The sequence below is a fragment of the Schistocerca cancellata genome, chromosome 6, assembly GCF_023864275.1.
Source record: "Schistocerca cancellata isolate TAMUIC-IGC-003103 chromosome 6, iqSchCanc2.1, whole genome shotgun sequence".
In the NCBI taxonomy this organism is placed as follows: domain Eukaryota; kingdom Metazoa; phylum Arthropoda; class Insecta; order Orthoptera; family Acrididae; genus Schistocerca; species Schistocerca cancellata.
In genome coordinates this window covers 642,684,072-642,705,115 of record NC_064631.1, presented here as the reverse complement: position 1 = coordinate 642,705,115, position 21,044 = coordinate 642,684,072, and the positions used below count along the sequence as shown (strand labels likewise).

At 39.7% G+C, this 21,044-nt stretch overlaps 1 protein-coding gene across 2 annotated transcripts in view; it reads right to left on the bottom strand.

The window, feature by feature from the left end:
• The window catches only part of LOC126190907 (synaptic vesicle glycoprotein 2C-like), a 477,766-nt gene that overhangs the window by 274,348 nt on the left and 182,374 nt on the right, over positions 1-21,044 (bottom strand). For both annotated transcript variants that reach the window (XM_049931535.1, XM_049931536.1), the window contains exon 2: positions 2,577-2,630. In XM_049931535.1, the coding sequence (XP_049787492.1) occupies positions 2,577-2,630 (54 nt within the window). The remainder of the gene's footprint in view (positions 1-2,576; positions 2,631-21,044) is intronic.

Genomic DNA, 21,044 nt, shown 5'->3' with positions numbered 1-21,044 from the left:
CCTGATTGCAGTAATTTGCCAGTTCCCCTAGAGAGATGCTGCTCTCCAGTCTTAGCTGAACCCAGTACAACCCTGCCCCAATGCCTTGATCTGTTTTCGACCCATCAGTGAACCAAACGATGTCCCCCGTATAGTGTTGAACTGTTTTCTCCCACTGCTCCCTACTTCCAATTATTATATTGTAAGGCTTGTCGAAGCAGTTAGGAGGTATTATATAGTCAGCGGGCATTTCTCCAGCCATACCTATATTACCTATGTTGGTGTGTGATTCTGGATATCCAAATGAGACCCAGTTTTGGCAAGTTTTAAGTCTGTATGCCCCAGCTGCTGCCTCCATCTTAACCCAAAGGTGAAGTGGAGGCATGTCCAGCATGGCTTCCATTCCAGCGGTTGGTGTGCTGCTAATTCCGCCCATTATGGCTAAGCAGGCCAATCTCTGCACCTTAGCAAGCTCTTTGGTAGCAACCTGCTGTTCTACCTTCTTCCACCACACTACAGCCCATAGGAAATCCTAGATCTAACCACTGTGGTGTATATCCAGTGCATATCCCTGGGGATTAAGCCTCAGTTTTTGCCACAAGCCCTCCTAGTACTCACTAAAGTGGTTTTTGCCTTGGAGCAGATACTCTTAATATGAGGGGTCCAAGTTAGCTTCTCATCCAAGATTACCCCTAGATATTTCACTGTCCCCTTCACAGGTAAGAGTTTCATCAAAGAGCTTTAGATTCCAACTTGCATGCTGAATATGTCTCTTCGTAAATGGCACCACAACAGTCTTCTTAGGATTAACTCTCAAATCCTGTTTAATGCACCATTTTTGCACAATGTCCAACCCTCCTTGTGCCATATTCCTAACTGTGTCAGTGAATTTGCCAAGTATTACTATGACAAGGTCATCTGCATATCCTTGGCAGAAGCATTGTCTGGAATTTAGTTCCTCAATGAGTTTGTTCACCACTAGATTCCACAATAGAGAGGACAAAACTCCTCTTTGTGGGCAACCTCTAGTGGTCTTAATTACCATCTTTTTATTCATCACGGTAGCCTCTACCTTCCTTCCACTAAGCATGGCTCTGGTCCACCTACATATAGTGTTCCACAGATCATGCACCTCTGCTGCCCTTACCATGGAAATGAAGGTCGTGTTGCTAAAGGCCCCCCTCGATATCCAGGAAGATGCAGAGGGCTATTTCTTGGAAGTGAATTGCTTTTTCCACCTTCCCAGCGAGTTGGTGGAGAACTGTTTCACATGATTTACCTGGTTGGTATGCGTGTTGGTTCAGGTGTAGAGGGACCCTACATAGCCTCCTCTCCCCAATATATACATTAACCAGTTTTTCCAGTGTTTTGAGAATGAAGGAGGACAGACTGATTGGTCTCATATCAGAGGGACCTGTACCTGCTCTTGTTGCCACCACTAGAAGATTATGGGATAGCCCAACTAGCTCTGATGAATATGTGAATCACAACAGCTGAAATCTGTTCAGAGTTTACAGACAGTGTGTTACCACAAACTGTAGGGGACAGATTACTGGAGGCAGGGTATAAATACTGAGCTTCCACACATCATTTACCTATGGTGTAGAGCCAGAGCCAACTGGTATACTAATTGTCATTCTGGCTGATAAGCAATGTGTCTCCCTTCTGTTTGTTGTGATCGGATCGACACCAGGGTGTCTGTAGGCGGCCTGATTTTCAGGACCTGTACCTCTCCAACTGCTGGAACTGTGGTGTGGAGTGCCATTGGATGTGACCACAATTGTTGGAAGGAGGCTAAATACGTGCCAGAATGTGACAAAAATAGATAAGCCTGTTGTCATATCCTGCACAACCAGGGTAAAAAGTAGCACACTCCATCAATACAATTTTTTCGTACCCTGCATGACCAGGATGCCAAATAGCATATTACACCACTATAATTTAAGACCCCACACTATGGTCACACCACAAATGTCTTGAGGTATGTACAGATCCTTGCCTGGTCTGCCCAATCCTCTAATTTAACTACAGACATGATGGGAAGATGTGTACTTTCGTACCAGCTCCTAGCAAGTGATGTTTGTGAACTGACACAGCACTCGTTTCAGGCATGTCACAAGGAATAAATCATCATATTAGTACTTGCGGAGATCACACCTCATTCTGATGATGATGTACACCAGTTGTGAATGGTATGAAAGTTTAACAATTTAATACCCATTATTTCATGTATATCTTCACTAAGTTTGATAAATATTGGGCCGGTACTTCACATTTTCCATTTCCATCAGAGTAGCAAGTCAAATTCTTCATTTGATTTCATGTTTATGTCTTAATCTTGGTGACATTTGTGACAAATTTTTGAAACTGCTCCTTCTACTGCAAAAATTACATAAACAATGAATTATAAATCATTAAATTGATGATTAGTTAGAGCAGTTTTGAAGTAAGAGATAAAACATGCTGAATGTTCAAGTTTTAGAAAGACTATTCATGCTACGAGCATCAGATGGAAAACAGTATAAGGTTGGCAGAACATCAGAAAGTCAATGGGGTTTAAATCCGAATTATTCCAGTGACAATCTCACGTTTCTTACCTGTCAGAGAGGCTGCTGTTTCAAAGTCAGCAGGAGGTGGCTGATCCACAGCACCTAAAAAAAAAAAAAAAAACTTGTGTTAATTCTAGACAGTACACAGGAAACACAGGTGTAAAATACTTCTTTGAAGTAAGAAATGCAATTTAAAGGGGCTTTCACTTTGATAACAGTTATGCTCCAACAGTTGCTGTGTATCATAGGGCACTTTCCTGATTGAATCTCTAAAGATGCAGCATAATTTATTACCTACAGGTCTCACTTATTTCATCTTTGCATTCCCCCATATTTAATGCCAACTTATCATACTGTCTACCATATTTTAAGTTGTATGTCATCATCATCATCTTAGTTGACATCCACTACTTGGTAAAGGTGTCCTCTAGACTTTGCTACTGTGAAAGGAGTCCATTTCAGTGGCTGTAAGATTTTTAATGCCCTCCCTTCAAGAATTAAGTGTTTGGTAGATGATGATCTCCTGTTTAAAAAAAAAAACCTTAAGGCAGTTCCTATTGCAAGGATCATTTTATACGTTAGAAGAGTTCCTGAACTACAGTGTTCAACATCTCTTCTATTGTAAATTGCAAATGTATGCCCAAATTTGTATTTGTAATACCGAATATTTTTATTGTAAACATATATTTTGCAATATTTATTTCTCTGTAACACTTATTATTTTGTTATCTTTATCTCTCTCTAAACTGTATTTTTGTAGTGGGACCTAAGTTACTGTTTACTGTTTTTTGTTTTGTAATCTCTATCTATTTCTAAAATGTATTTTTTTTTTTTTTTGTAGTGGGACCTAAGTTACTGTTTTTGTTTTGTTTTATGTATTACCATAAATTCTGGCCAAAAGCTTGTAAAATTGACACGTTCCATATCCTGTGATACTGTCACAACATGGATCACCGGAACAAGAGATAAATAAATAAATAAATAAAATAAATGAGAGAGAGAGAGAGAGAGAGAGAGAGAGAGAGAGAGAGAGAGAGAGCGGGAGGTAACTCTATTATAAAGTATTCCATGCCAATGTCGGGTCTATATTTTGTCCCGTTTCTGGGCGCTTTGACGACTTTGTTTATTTGTGTTAACTGCTGAGCAATATTTTATGCGTGAATGCAAGCAACGCTATTATTAGTCGGATATCTGAAAGTTAAGTTGCAAACATTTATCATATTACCAAACTATGCGTAATTTCACATAAAGACACACACATACCACACGAAAATATCTAATATTGTACTATGCCAGAAATGTTAGTCAATAATTTAAAGAAGTAATTATAAATTAATTAAAATTTAATAACTCAGGTTGTTAAAAATATTCATTAAAATTTAATACCTCAGATTGTTAAAAATATTCATAGTGTAAATCTGAAATTAAAATGTTATAGTTCTTGTTCTCCTGCGTCGCCAACCTGTATTTGTACTACATTATGTACTCCATGGTGCTACCTACTGGATTTTTAATTAATTTCAGGAACTATAACTTTCCTAAACCCGTAATATCAACAATTAGTGGATTTGTTACGATAGTTAGAAATGTACTTACAGACGGCGTTGCATCCGCAAAACCAGTTTATTGCGGTGCATTACGCAGCTGATTTGCAACAATACAATATAGTTTCAGCTCAGATTGTTTGAATAAAGTACTTTCTTTTTTATTAAACTTCAATCAATGACGGAGGCGTAATAGGCCCAGTCAATAATAACCAAAACGGGTCGAATATGGGAAATAATTGGCGCATTCGCAAATTTCAGTACAGTTGTAGCAGGAGGTGTCACGACTCACGGGCAACATAAAAATCTTAATCTGTACACCACAAACAGCAAAATATATGACCATGGAACCAAATTCCAGAAAGGGTTGGCATCTAAACACAAGGGAACAAGTCAAGTCGGACATTCAAAATACTATGGGATAAAATTGTACAATATACTTACACAAGAAATAAAAGATCCAAATTATCCACTTTTTGCCAAAGCCCAAAAAATTATTTACTAAATAATAGCTACTACACTATAAATGAACATTCAAAATAACTACAGATTGTAACTTAGGGCCTAATGTTTTTTAAACATCGTACTAAGTAACAATTTTGTGATATGATTAGGAAAATAGAATTATAGGAACTATAAATACTGTAAGAGGGAAGTTGATTTTAGTAGGAAATACTGTGCAAACATTTGACGGCATGCATACAATGTATATTGTTCTACGGATCAATCAATCATTAAAACAACCTGATCTGTGGGAGGTGACTGTGTGGGATACGTTTGAAGGTCACTTTTGTATGTTGTTCTTGAAGGCCATAGCCTCTAGCGAAAAACTGCATACAAAATTGAACTACATTAAATTTGCTACAAAAATGACCCAATTCATTTTTTCTCTAGGACTAATAATAGTTTACGGGTCGAGTGCAGAAAATCTCGCGCTACGCGCATGCGCTGAGTTTAAGGGCCGAGTGCGGAAAATCTCGCGCTACGCGCATGCGCTGTAGCTTTGGTGGTTTTTGCAGGTCAACCTGAGGTACTTCCCCGACTTCGACAGACCACAAGCTTCTACATCCATACTTGCAATTTGCAAACCACATTCAAGTGCATGACAGAGTACATCCCACTGTACCAGGGTTTCCTCCTGTTCCATCCACGTATGGAGTGCGGGAAAACGATTGTAGATTAGATTAGATTAATACTTGTTCCATAGATCATGAATACGACACTTCGTAATGATGTGGAACGTGTCAGGTTAATAAAAGATGTCTGTACAAGGTATTACATTACACAAAATATTGCATGACTAATGTTTAAGTTTTTTCCCTTAATTTATATCTAAAAATTCAGCCAATGAGTAGAAAGAGTTGTCATCTAGAAATTCTTTTAATTTATTTTTAAATGTTGGTTGGCTATCTGTCAGGCTTTTGATGCTGTTTGGTAGGTGACCAAAAACTTTTGTGGCAGCATAATTTACCCCTTTCTGTGCCAAAGTCAGATTTAACCCTGCATAGTGAAGATCATCCTTTCTCCTGGTGTTACAACTAGGCACACTGCTATTACTTTTGAACTGGGTTGGATTATTAACAACAAATTTCATAAGTGAATATATACACTGTGAGGATCCCTAGATCCTTAAATAGATGTCTGCAGGATGACCGTGGGTAGGCTCCAGCAATTATTCTGATTACACTGAAAGTCTCTGAGCGTGCAGCAATTATTCTAATCTTATCCTCAAGATACATATGTGAGCGATACGTAGTAGGTTATAGAATATTCCTGCAGACATTTAAAACTGGTTATGGAAACTTTATTAACAGACTTTCTCGGGATGGTTTACGTCTATCTTCAAAAGTCTTCCAGTCCAGTTCCTTCAATGTCTCTGTGACTCACTCCCACGGATCATTCAAACCTGGGACCATTCGTGCTGCCCTTCGCCTTTATACGTTCAACCTCCCTTGTTTATCCTACAGTAGAATCCCGCTATTCCGAAAATCCGCCTATTCCAGACAGAGTTCTGGAAAATGCTGACTTTTTTAAATTTAAGAACAGGAAAAAAAGAAACCGTACCTTTATGATTATACAAAGTAGTTAAATAGAGACGTATATAGAGCCTAAGCTTGGTAAAAACGCCTGAAACCATACTGGAGTGATAGCTGGTTAGTTACAGTACGGTACATGTCGACTTCATTTATACAGTTCTGTAGAATCATTTTTAATCATTGCTAAACACAAGAAATAACCAATTTACAAACATTTAAGAAGTAAAGATGGTCATTTTTTCTGAGGAAGAGCACTGAATCGACGCGAGGATGCAATGCTCCGGCATAGCCGCGAGAACATACCATTTGCTGTTCGCTTGCTTAACGCGAGGCCGAGATCATTTGCCGCGTCTGTGCGTGATAATGAGTTTAGTTTGAGCCTTCACCTCCTCCTCGCTTTCCACCGAGACGATCTGAGTTGATGAGCTCTGTACCACTGCTATGATGTCTTCGTCTCCGTAATCCCGGTGGCCATTGTCGTCAACTCAACACCGCTTTCTTCTGTCTTCACAGCCGGGGATTTTCTTGGTTAGTGGAAGAAGATCACAATCTTTCACTGGCATAAAAGTTTTTTCAACAAAGTCCAATGTAGGACAGAGGTTTTTCCACGATTTTTGTAATGCTCCCTTAATGGCGTTATCCCATGCTTCAGCCAACCAATAAATCACATCTTTTATTGTAATTTTCTGAAGTTATTGGAGAATTGAGATTTCATTTTCATCCTCTTTAAGTAAAGTGCGAAGCAGCATTTTTCTGTATTTTTGTTTAATGGCCTGCAACACAAGGCTGATGGACTGATGTGATGAAGTTACATTCAGTGACAGAAAAATCGCTTTGATGTCTCCACAAACAAATTTAGTTTCTTCTGTGTGGGACTGAGCATTGTCTATAAACAGTGGAGCCCGATTAGGCCATCCATTTTCTCTATTGAACGGAGTCACTTTGTTGATGATTGGTGCTCGAACCATTCCTCGTACAAGTCGCGCTCCATCCAAGCATTTTTTTTTTCTTTTTTTTTATTCTTATAATACACAGGAGTTGAGTTGATGTTAATGTTTCTGAATGCTCGCGGTTTCACCGATTTGCCTGATGCCATCACCGGAAGTTTGTTGCCGAGGCGTTGCTGCAAGCTAAGACAGTGAAGACGTTGTGTGTCAATTTTAAACCCTGGTGCTGATTTCTTATGAAGCAAGTATTTTGGTAAGAAAAGTCTTAAAATTCAGTCTGGATTCATCCCCATTGTAAACCTACTGCGATGAGCAGTTTTTGAGAAGACACAAAATCTTTAAGTTATTTTAGGTAATTGACACCTGCTTCGTTTTCAGCTGACAGTTTCTCCCCAGCAATCGTGAACCGTCTAATAACGTGTCTCTTCTACCAGCGATCCAAAAAACCACAACCAGCTGAAAATGATGGGTCTCCATCCGTAAGATTGCTCAGTTGAAGCGCCTTTTCTTTTGCAAAAGGACCAGAAGGGGTTCTTTCTGTCTATATTGGGTGAACCACAAGAATAAGGCCTCGTCAGGTTTTTCATATGAAGACACAGTCGTTCCTTGCCGCTTTCAAGAGTTATTTCACTTGAAGCGAAACAAAGCTGCTCAATTTTAACGCGATTTTTTTTTCCCAGTCACTAATCTTTGCTTTTCCGACATCATATTGAATGTTAATTTGGTAGCACTTTCTCTCTTGTCTAGTCTTTTTAACACTTGCAGTTTTTTGTTTTAAAGTACACGAAGAACGACTTCATTTACTTGCCATGTTTAATTAGTCACAGATGACGTCAAGGATTACCAACATAAATACAAAAGGCAGAGTTACTCGGTAATGCCGGTATTAAAATATTCGTCAAAGTTCTTTGTCAAAGGTCTTTGACGTGGCGCTAAAAAAGGGATATTACACTGTCGTCATATTTTTCATCAAATTTGAAGATGGCATACAATAACTTATTATGCGCTGCAGTTGCTAGTACCACAGTATCACTGTGTGTGTGTTTGGAAGAAAAGAAGCGGAAAAAAGGAAACATACTTTGATGAAACCATAGTTATTACGTCGAAATAGTAATGCATTCAGCAAAATTTGTTACGAGGGCTGCTAGTGGAGGACGTCAAGTCTTATACCCCTATAAATTACTTACGAATGGATGAGTGTGTGTCTCAGTATTTGCTCAGTAAAGTGGCTTCTCATGTCACAAAACAGAATACTCTCTTGAGAAATGCTATACAAGCAGAATACAGGCAAACTGTGACACTGCGATTTCTTGGTACAGTAAAGAGCTACTGTAATTTATAGTTTACAACCCAGCACTCTAATGTCACATTACATAATAACCAAATAATTCTAGAAACGTGTGAAGCGATTTATAAAGCACTGAAGGGGGGATACGTGAATCTAAATAAATGTTTAGTACACTATATGGCCAATAAGAAGTATTTTTATTTTTGAATAATTTTAATTAATGGAATTAGTGTTCCAACAACTTCAAAATTAATAAAAAGTACCACACAGATGAGGCGCTTTATAATATGTGGCACTCGGAGTTCAAAAATAAACAAAGTAGAGTGGAAAGCTAAGCAAGATTTTTTTTATTTTAGAGTGTGACCACATCGTCTATTCCGGCTTGCTGAAAAGCTGCGCGGTTGTTCCCACATGTAGAAGTGGATGATTGTAGCTGTGATTGTGGACATGAAGTCGCCTGGAGCATATTCCACCTGCCCATCAACACATAATTAGCAGCATGCAATGTGTCTCTTGCTCACACCCCACCCTAGTCAAAGCAAGTTTACTGAAAAAAAAAGAAAAAAAGTCGAAGAAACACGCCAACTTTGAAGCCATGCTTACAAACACACTAGGGACGCCAGCGCTCCAAGTGGTTACATTTCACATTGCGGTGAACAGAAGGCGAACAACATTTATGATCAAATCTACGCCAAGGCTTAAACTTTTATTTATTTAACGACAGGCGAGATTTGACAAAGTTCCCTATTACACCATGAAATTTCTTTGACATATCAACTTTGACAAAGAAATATGATAGTGTAACACGGCCTAAAGTAACTCAGCACTCACTGAACAAAGCTTAACAATAAGTTTCCAATAATGGAAGGAAGAGAGATAGGAATGGCGTCTGCGCCATGAGTTGTCGAAGGTCACGAGCAGATGACCCCGCATTTAATTTACCCCTTAAGTCAGTAAGTTGATATTATTAATGAAATCCAGCTATTCCGAATTCCCGCTTAACTGAACAGTGTTCGGTCCCAATTAGTTCGGTTTCCACACGCTTCAGCAGTGTTCTAGAATCAGTAGCACGAGTGGTTTTTAAGCAATCTCTTTTGTAGACTGACTGTACTTCCCTAGAATTCTACCAATAAATCGAACTCCATCATCTGCTTTAATCTACATAAAATTATTCTTCTCGACTTCGTGTACACTAGTGTGGTTCGATGTAGACAATTATCGTTTACACCTGTACACAGAATGCTACAGATAACGTGCTTTAATTGTAACCTACAAAATCAGAGATGTGTGGAACGTTTATTTACGAAGATACAGTAAAATATAAAAAGTTAGTCTTCCTGCGGAATTATGAACAATGTTGTTGTTGTTGTTGTTGTAGTCTTCAGTCCTGAGACTGGTTTGATGCAGCTCTCCATGCTACTCTATCCTGTGCAAGCTTCTTCATCTCCCGGTACCTACTGCAACCTACATCCTTCTGAATCTGCTTAGTGTATTCATCTCTTGATCTCCCTCTACGATTTTTACCCTCCACGATGCCCTCCAATGCTAAATTGGTGATCCCTCGATGCCTCAGAACATGTCCTACCAACCGATCCCTTCTTCTGGTCAAGTTGTGCCACAAACTTCTCCCCAATCCTATTCAATACCTCCTCATTAGTTATGTGGTCTACCCATCTATTCTTCAGCATTCTTCTGTAGCATCACATTTCGAAAGCTTCTATTCTCTTCTTGTCCAAACTATTTATCGCCCATGTTTCACTTCCATACATTGCTACACTCCATACAAATACTTTCAGAAATGACTTCCTGACACTTAAATCTATACTCGATGTTAACAAATTTCTCTTCTTCAGAAACGCTTCCTTGCCATTGCCAGTCTACATTTTATATCTTCTCTACTTCGACCATCATCAGTTATTTTGCTCCCCAAATAGCAAAACTCATCTACTACTTTAAGTGTCTCATTTCCTAATCTAATTCCTTCAGCATCACCCGACTTAATTCGACTACATTCCATTATCCTCGTTTTGCTTTTGTTGATCTTCGTCTTATATCCTCCTTTCACGACACTGTCCATTCCATTCAACTGCTCTTCCAAGTCCTTTGCTGTCTCTGACAGAATTACAATGTCATCGGCAAACCTCAAAGTTTTTATTTCTTCTCCCTGGATTTTAATACCTACTCCAAATTTTTCTTTTGTTTCCTTTACTGCTTGCTCAATATACAGATTGAATAACATCGGGGGGAGGCTACAACCCTGTCTCACTCCCTTCCCAACCACTGCTTCCCTTTCATGCCCCTCGACTCTTATAACTGCCATCTGGTTTCTGTACAAATTGTAAAGAGCCTTTCGCTCCCTGTATTTTACCCCTGCCACCTTTAGAATTTGAAAGAGTATTCCAGTCAACATTGTCAAAAGCTTTCTCTAAGTCTACAAATGCTAGAAACGTAGGTTTGCCTTTCCTTAATCTTTCTTCTAAGATAAGTCGTAAGGTCAGTATTGCCTCACGTGTTCCAGTGTTTCTACGGAATCCACACTCATCTTCCCCGAGGTCGGCTTCTACAAGTTTTTCCATTCGTCTGTAAAGAATTCGTGTTAGTATCTTGCAGCTGTGGCTTATTAAACTGATAGTTCGGTAATTTTCACATCTGTCAACACCTGCTTTCTTTGGGATTGGAATTATTATATTCTTCTTGAAGTCTGAGGGTATTTCGCCTGTTTCATACATCTTGCTCACCAGATGGTAGAGTTTTGACAGGACTGGCTCTCCCAAGGCCGTCAGTAGTTCCAATGGAATGTTGTCTACTCCGGGGGCCTTGTTCCGACTCAGGTCTTTCAGTGCTCTGTCAAACTCTTCACGCAGTATCATATCTCCGATTTCATCTTCATCTACATCCTCTCCCATTTCCATAATATTGTCCTCAAGTACATCGCCCTTGTATAGACCCTCTATATACTCCATCCACCTTTCTGCTTTCCCTTATTTGCTTAGAACTGGGTTTCCATCTGAGCTCTTGATGTTCATACAAGTGGTTCTCTTATCTCCAAAGGTCTCTATAATTTTCCTGTAGGCAGTATCTATCTTACCCCTAGTGAGATAAGCCTCTACGTCCTTACATTTGTCCTCTTGCCATCCCTGCTTAGCCATTTTGCACTTCCTGTCGATCTTATATTTGAGACGTTTGTATTCCTTTTTGCCTGCTTCATTTACTGCATTTTTGTATTTTCTCCTTTCATCAATTAAATTCAATATTTCTTCTGTTGCCCAAGGATTTCTACTAGCTCTCGTCTTTTTACCTACTTGATCCTCTGCTGCCTTCACTACTTCATCCCTCAAAGCTACCCATTCTTCTTCTACTGTATTTCTTTCCCCCATTCCTGTTAATTGTTCCCTTATGCTCTCCCTGAAACTCTGTACAACCTCTGGTTCTTTCAGTTTATCCAGGTCCCATCTCCTTAAATTCCCACCTTTTTGCAGTTTCTTCAGTTTTAATCTACAGGTCATAACCAATAGATTGTGGTCAGAGTCCACATCTGCCCCTGGAAATGTCTTACAATTTAAAACCTGGTTCCTAAATCTCTGTCTTACCATTATATAATCTATCTGATACCTTTTAGTATCTCCAGGGTTCTTCCATGTATACAACCTTCTTTCATGGTTCTTAAACCAAGTGTTAGCTATGATTATGTTGTGCTCTGTGCAAAATTCTACCAGGCGGTTCCTCTTTCATTTCTTAGCCCCAATCCATATTCACCTACTACATTTCCTTCTCTCCTTTTTCCTACACTCGAATTCCAGTCACCCATGACTATTAAATTTTCGTCTCCCTTCACTATCTGAATAATTTCTTTTATTTCATCATACATTTCTTCAATTTCTTCGTCATCTGCAGAGCTAGTTGGCTTATAAACTTGTACTACTGTAGTAGGTGTGGGCTTCGTATCTATCTTGGCCACAACAATGCGATCACCGTGCTGTTTGTAGTAGCTTACCCGCATTCCTATTTTCCTATTCATTATTAAACCTACTCCTGCATTACCCCTATTTGATTTTGTGTTTATAACCCTGTAGTCACCTGACCAGAAGTCTTGTTCCTACTGCCACCGAACTTCACTAATTCCCACTATATCTAACTTTAACCTATCCATTTCCCTTTTTAAATTTTCTAACCTACCTGCCCGATTAAGGGATCTGACATTCCACGCTCCGATCCGTAGAACACCAGTTTTCTTTCTCCTGATAACGACATCCTCTTGAGTAGTCCCCGCCCGGAGATCCGAATGGGGGACTATTTTACCTCCGGAATATTTTACCCAAGAGGACGCCATCATCATTTAATCATACAGTAAAGCTGCATGCCCTCGGGAAAAATTATGGCTGTAGTTTCCCCTTGCTTTCAGCCGTTCGCAGTACCAGCACAGCAAGGCCGTTTTGGTTATTGTTACAAGGCCAGATCAGTCAATCATCCAGACTGTTGCCCTTGCAACTACTGAAAAGGCTGCTGCCCCTCTTCAGGAACCACACGTTTGTCTGGCCTCTCAGCAGATACCCCTCCGTTGTGGTTGTACCTACGGTACGGCTATCTGTATCGCTGAGGCACGCAAGCCTCCCCACCAACGGCAAGGTCCATGGTTCATGGGGGGGTATAAACAATGTCTAATTATTTTTCTGAGAATTACGGCATCGAGTTATAATTTTTTAAATATAACATTATCTTCTCTATAATGTAGTTTATGCGTCTAAACCAGCTGTGTACAGATCAGCTTAAATAATTTCTATATATTTTAGTTAGTGAGCTAACAACATTTAAAGTTTTGAGGGTGGATGCAACGTGCTGCAACTGGCTGTGTTCATCTGTTCTGGTAGCGGAATGTTCATTGAAGTTGTGTGCTCAAACGAGTGCCCATTTTCCTGGACAAACGAACCAATCTAGCTTCAAAATAAATTGCAGACATGATATAGACCCTGAAGGTTGCTGGTGTCACAGTGCGACAGCTTCCTCGATGCGCTGTTGGAAACCACATTCGGCTAAATCATTGGCTTTGAAGTTTACTGGGTCACGGCCCCCTTGATGTGAACACAAATGCCCGCGGCTCCTTTTACCCCAAATGCCCGCAGTCCTTTCCCCCCCAACACATCCGATTAGAAATGTGGGATAAATAAACTGAAATATATATATATATATATATATATATATATATATATATATATATATATATAATTAATAAGTTACTGTTTCATTAAGTTTGACATGCTGTAACATTTTTTAATCAGATTTCAATGTTACTGTATCTTATTGTTGCAACAAAATGAATGGGAAGGATGAGTTTGCTTCATCATCATCATCACCACCATCAGTTCTTAAAGACTCGGCACAAGTTTGGAAATTGTGGCTCGTATTCCTTCCTCCATATTCATTCGCGTCCTGTATTTCGTGTTGATGACTGCCATTACCGCAAAACTTAGCTCACGTTGTAAGAAGGATGCTGCAAAACTTATCAGAAATCGTAGGGCCTTACCTACTGGCGGATACTTCGGCTGCGGTGGCCTCCCGATATCGGTGGATTCCACCGACGATCAACATTGGCCGAAGACGGTCGATCATTTCAAATCGGTATGCCACTACCTGCGCGGTCACAATGTAGCCGACCTCATCTCCGAACGTGTATATTTCGGACGACAACCGATGAAATTCAGATCAGTTTGTTTTTTTGGGTATTAATGGCCGACACGACACAAACATGAATTGTGAGAAACTGGAAAGTTTAGCCACAGGCGGAGTTTGTGGCACCTTGAACATATGAAATATCATAACCGGGATAGAGTTCGGAATCTATGGACTGAAATCGCAGGTTTACTGGAAACCACAAGTGGGTAAAATCTTTATCTGAAATTTTAGTTGTGGATTATAACCTGGAAAAATAAGGTGTTCAAGTGACAAGGATAGCTTGTCTTTTGCTTGAAGTTACAGTAGTGGATCTTGTTTGGTTGTGGTTGGTGGACATAAGCTGTCTACAAATTATTATTACTGCTTACTGGCGTTGTTTTTATGGCAGTAGAGTCGTGATTCTGTTATAGGGTGGTGATTCTGTTAAATGAAGTGGTTTGTAAATGTGGTGTACGTGTGTGTTTACGCTTTTAGCGCTTTAGGCGTTCAGAGTATCTTATACTAAACTTTCACCTGTATACTGAATGGCAGTTATTGATGGTTTATTGATGTATTCCTGCACAATGTTAAACAAATTCAGCAAAACATATTTCGAGTAGACCCCTACTTGTAAAGGTGTGACTTGAGTTCTATTAAAAAAATCCGATTCAAAGGGGGGGGGGGGGGGGGTTAAAAGGGCTCTGAGCACTATGGGACAACTTCTAAGGTCATTAGTCCCCTAGGACTTAGAACTACTTAAACCTAACTAACCTAAGGACATCACACACATCCATGCCCGAAGCAGGATTCGAACCTGCGACCGTAGGGGTCACGCGGTTCCAGACTGTAGCGCCTAGAACCGCACGGCCACCCCGGCGCGGCAAAAAAAAAAAAAAAAATCCGATTGTCACATTAAAGATGCATTTCTGGTTCAAGTAAAACTAGAAGTGACACTCTGATGTTGGACATATGGCGATTAGATCTTTCTAATAATTAGGCCGATACCATGTTCTGGAAAGTATAGTTTAAAAGTTTTGTGTGATATGTTGCTCTAAATACTAATTTCTAATTTAAAATCTAATATTTTCGCCCTAGCGCATCAAATACCAGTAGGCTACTACGAAATTTTTAATTGACTCTACATCAAATTTTGGAACTGTGGAAGTGCACGAAAACACGCTGTAATATTGTTGATTTTCTTTATTAAAAGCAATACTCAACCTGAAATAATACAGCCCCCCCGGAATATCGTTATTTCCTTTCTTAAATCCACTCGGTAAGTGTTTAGAGAGCTGTGAAGTGTTCTAGAATCTGATTATCGGAATATCCTGCCAGTACTGCATTAATTTTCAACTTTTTAGAATAAAGTGAGCTGTGAAAACACAAATCTACTTTTCATTAATTAGACAATATTTGCTTACTTATGCACATATTTTAGTCATGCGTCATGCAATAGAAACATGTACTTTCATCACGTAAATTAACCATTGTGTACTCATAATCTCATGGGCAAGCATCCAACCCCTGTAGCATAATGAATCACAGTCTGTACCATGTGTTTGGGAGAGATCACGAGTGCAGTGTATTTCTGAAAATAGATATTTTCGTAATACACGCGAATAAATATGAAAAACATTTAGTTTCTAAGGTGGTGGTCCCTTCTGACGGTAAATGCTGGTGAGAAGGAAGTGGTGTCTCGAAGTTAAAGCGTTTTTAACTTTGGTGCCATGGTGTTTTTCCCTGACACAGCTGATTTACACCCATCTTTTAATAACAAAAGCCACACTGCAGCACTCGTCTCCAAGGACAGAGGTATCGTGATATCCATACCGTCCTTGGAGGTTAAAATATAACCTACTTCATAGATAAAATAGATTCTAACCAAACTAACCTCATCGATCCCGTCAAAAACTGACGAATGAGATCGGACGCATAGTGAACAAGCTGTCGGCCGATGTTATCGGGCAACCTCTGGCGACGGTGTCTGACGACAATTGTAGGTGCCACTGTGAACGCAACCTTACGCTTCACCAAGTACCAAAACTCAAGCAGTGATGAGGAAACCAACATCGATTTCAATGTGGAGTCTGATGAAATATCAGTAAATTAATCTTGGTCTTCAGTGGTAAGAGTTGATAATAGTTCTGTACTGGAGGCGTCTTAAGGACCCTACACCCTACGCAGCGATCCGTTGTATGGGCGACCGATCGCTTCGTAGCTCGCACGTGTGGGAAAATCGAAGAGATCGGTCGCTGATCGTTGGCCGCATGGAAATCCCAGGCAATCTGATGAATCGCAAGCGATTCGCTCACGCAATTGGGCTGCCTGGCAGTTCAGCAACGGTATGTGGCAATATGGCTGCGACTCTTTTTTCTATCTATTAAGTGTGGTTGTACAGTTTTTTTAAGTTTCGCTTTGCCCATGTTGAGTGAAAACTTCACGTTACACTTTATAATTATCCAGGGACTACGAACTACTCTGGGAAGTGAGATGGAAGCTGGAGTTGCCACTTAATATTAAGAAGTAATACAAAATACACCCTCCGATTTTGCAGTGATTAGCGTTTTGAAACTTGAGCTATAGAACTGATTGGCAGTTCACAGTAATAGACGTGATACAATGGGCTCCCTCTTAAGATTTTGAGTTATTTATGAAACGATAATAGCCGCTATCAAAATTTTTAACTTTGAAACAAAATGATATATGTACCTACTGTAATGTTAAGAGGGCATTTTAATTTCAGTGTTCAGGAGATTACTGTTATACTCAAGTCGCTTGCCATTAAACTCCGCTTCATACAGTTTATAACAAGAATTACGATAATCACTAGTGCTGCTACTGACAACATATCTATACACACATCGAGTAAATTGTGTAAATATATGAAGTTACATTATAAGACTGAAGAATAAATTGAAACTGCGGATAATAAACGTAAAACGAATTGTATTGGCACACTGGAAAGATGTAAACTACCCATTTGGCGTCAGTGAAAAATGTTAAATATACTGTGAAGTAATCTACAGTCCCAACAAAAGTGTTTCGAAACAAGTTTAAAAATTCTCGTTTATTTTAAATTTATATTTTGCAGGTATTCAGGGGGTTATGGAAATCAGTTGCAGCTGCTGCTGGACATAGCAGTCAATTTTCCATAGCATAACTTCTCGACACAGTGACGTTCACAACACTGATCGAAATTGCTTGGCAAATCACTAGTGTATGGGATGTCGAGGCGAGCGACTGACTACAGGCGATATCGTATGCGCTGATTAACTCGGCTCCTACTTTTGCACGGTAGTTACTTCAGAAAGTAAGCAATCAGTGAGTGGGACTAGTGCAGCAGGGGATACAACCCGTCGGCTTTGAACAATGACGTCACAAGTCGCCAGAGAGCATGTATTACAGAGATGAAAGAGCTGAGGAGAATGTTGAGAAACAAAGGAATGCGAGAGAGATATGCTTTTGACAAGATCAATGTTTAAGTGTTTTTTGACTTAAAAAAAAAAAATCTCACGAGATAGAATAAACTGATCCTACTTTATTAAGCAATGTCTTGTCAAAAGCCGAGAAGCGATTGTTCTTAATGTTCTAGCTCCCTTCGGTACGTAATAAGTGTTTTTTGACTTTAAAAAAAATCTCACGAGATAGAATAACTGATCCTACTTTATTAAGCAGCTCCCATCAGTACCTAATAAGTGTTTTTTGGCTTTTTAAAAAAAAATCTCACGAGATAGAATAAACTGATCCTACTTTATTAAGCAATATCTTGTCAAAAGCCGAGAAGCGATTCTTCTTAGTGTTCTAGCTCCCTTCAGTACGTAATAAGAGTTTTTTGGCTTTTTTAAAAAAAATCTCACGAGATAGAATAAACTGATCCTACTTCATTAAGCAATCAGTAAAGAAACGATTTTTTGACTTAAAAAAAAATCCTCACGAGATAGAATGAACTGATCCTACTTTATTAAGCAGCTCCCTTCGGTACCTAATAAGTGTTTTTTGGCTTTAAAAAAAAAAAAATCTCACGAGATAGAATAAACTGATCCTACTTTATTAAGCAATATCTTGTCAAAAGCCGAGAAGCTATTCTTCTTAGTGTTCTAGCTCCCTCCAGTACGTAATAAGAGTTTTTTGGCTTTTTTTTTTTTTAAAAATCTTACGAGATAGAATAAACTGATCCTACTTCATTTAAGCAATCAGTAAAATGATGCACCCAATATCAAGCGATCGCTTTTAGATTTACATTCAATTATTTTAATGATAGTGCTTATTAGAACACAGAACTGCTTTATTATCTATGCCTCGAAGTGAAGACATTACGATCTATGACTAAGGAATGACGTCATTGTTCAAAGCCGACGGGTTGTATCCCCTGCTGCACTAGACCCCAGTGAGTTCAGTTTAATGATCCACAAACGTAGCTGAAAGTCACTGTCTTCTAAATCCGTGTCAACAACAGAGAAAACATATCTGTATCACCAAACGTGTTCTTCCACAACAATAGTTTCTTTCTGACGACTAGAATTTTGTCTGACAGTTGCCGAATGTTGGCTTTATTGCCCTGACACGATAAATTCACGGAAATGAGTTACAAAGATACGCCAGTTTCAAAATAAGATCACTGTCTACGGACTTTCGAGATTCAAACGTTTCTCTCCTGAATTCGTATACGCTTTCAAGATGCTCCTACGTGCAAGCCAGCGAGATTTACTGTCATAATTAGAGAATGTGCTCAGCTCCCATATCGACACACATTTGTTAATAACACCCCGACCTAGGTGACCGACTTTTAATGAACTTTACCACTGCGATAAATGACTACAAAACTTCATGAAGGACAGGGGTCATGCTTTTTGGGCCAATTCTCGATGAATAAATCAGTGTGTCCAAGTAGCATGACAAGTCTCTTTATGGAACAGAGCTTGTAATCCGGCGTAACAGCTAGCCGTACTGCGGCCTCCATCTGAAAGCTACACAAGCGTACACAGTTGTTCCAATCAACGTTTTTTTTCTTTCACAGAAGAGTGAAATATTTCATAGAGTTGTGTTACTACAAGATTTATTTTCCTGACGAAAAGATCATCTTAAGAAATCTGTCGTGTATTAACAGCACGTAACGAATTGACAAAAGGGACACTTCCCATTTACTTTGTAGCTGACTCACCTATCGTACCATAATGTATACTATGTCCAGAGCAGCTGGTAAAATAAAGTCGTTCGCTATGGTGTAGGGCTTTTCGCTCTTTACTGCACGGCAGGCGTCTTAATAAGATGAAGGAGGAACCTTTGTAGGAAGTTTGTCACCTCTTAACTTGTAGAAAGCGTATTCGCGTGGTTCATCAAACTAACGGATTTGACACTGAATGCCATTAGAAAGCGTGTTCTCAGTAGCTATGGCTCAGGAACAATGCCACACAGTGGTCGTTCTTTATTTCGACACGTAAAACCGAAATTCAAGTAACCGTCGTCCTACTTCTGCATTTTCATTCAGCCATGTCTCTAAACCTGCACGATATATTCGAAATGGCTTGCTTTGCACGTACATTTAAAAATTTATCAATGCTGATAGAGAAACACGAATCACAGAAGGCAAACAACAATTAAAAACGATTTGCATTCGACGAAACAGCAGAATTTTACTTACGGCAACGGCGGCGTAGTGTGGTGTACTAGTAACCATCGGCCACGCAGTAAATAATTAATGCTGTTCGTGCTCTATGGTTGGCAGATTCTCGTATGATCTGCATTCGATTCGACAAAACGGTCAAAATTTACTTGCAGCAGCCGCGGGGCAGTGTGGTGTGTTGGCAACGATCGGTCACGAAGTAAATAATTAATGCTGGTCGTGTTCTATGGTTGACAGCTTCTTGAAAGCATTTTTGTCCGTTCACTAAATTAATTATCCTTGTAAAGCGAACATTTCATAACAAAACGCTTGCGTTAATATCAGCGTCATATCATTCCTCTAATTCAACGATCGTTGCAAACATCAGTACACTAAACCGCCGCTGCGGTAAGTAAAACTTAGCCGATAAAACTAACCTTCAGATTGGTTGTTACTGAATAAAAACAAATGAGTCGCGTGGTACGACTGCCATAGTGACAACACTCAATGAGGTTGGCAACACTTACCTGTAAGGCCGCTAGATATCACTACTGGCGCAGACGTTGTTCCGGTGCTCAGGAAACAAATTACTATTTATGAAAACATCGTGGCGCCCCTGGGAGCCGCGACGCTCAGCTTGGAAATCTTTGGCTACATTGCAGAATGTGTCCTTAAACTACCCTATACAAGGCAGGTGCCAAGCATAAACAAAAGAAGTTCGGTCTGCCTTGGATATTAAAGAGGAATAAATACGGTACACCCAGATGACTTTGTGGGGACGTGGGAGTAGCCAGTGATGCGTGCTTCGTTTACTCCATGCAAGTGCACCGGACATTAGATATAAGTTTTTACTCTTTGACAGTTCAGTTTTCTTTTCCGAGTAGGAAAAATAAAGTTTTTTTGCGCAAAGCTGTATGTGGGTTTAATTTGTTGCCTACATAATTGGTGACCCTGGGAAAAATAAGAAAAGCTCTTGCAACTTAATATTGTGCGGCAGTTTCGCCAAAGATGGACGAAGCTAAAAAAATTCTGCAAGCAACAAACGACGAGATACGACGGCTGAAGCAAGATATTGTGCTTTTGGAGCTTGCAACGCCGAAGAATGATAGCAAAGCGGAATCCGTGAATTTGCAAACTCCGGGAGTAGCAGCCACACCACGAGCATATTCACATGCCGAATATTTTTCACGCACGAACGCGCCGTTATCAACCGCGCCACGGTTGTAGTTAAGAGCGCCTCTATTCACGCCTACGCAACCAGACGTTGGGTTTGCGATAACAGAGAATATCCTCGAGCAACAACGCATAACCGAAGACCGCGAAAAATTCACTCTCGCAATTAGCAACCTGGTTCAGAGCGCAACAGCTGTAGTCTCTGATATGATCATACATTCGCCGCTCCAATAATCATACTCCACACTTAAAACGGCGTTGATCGCTCGTTGCATTC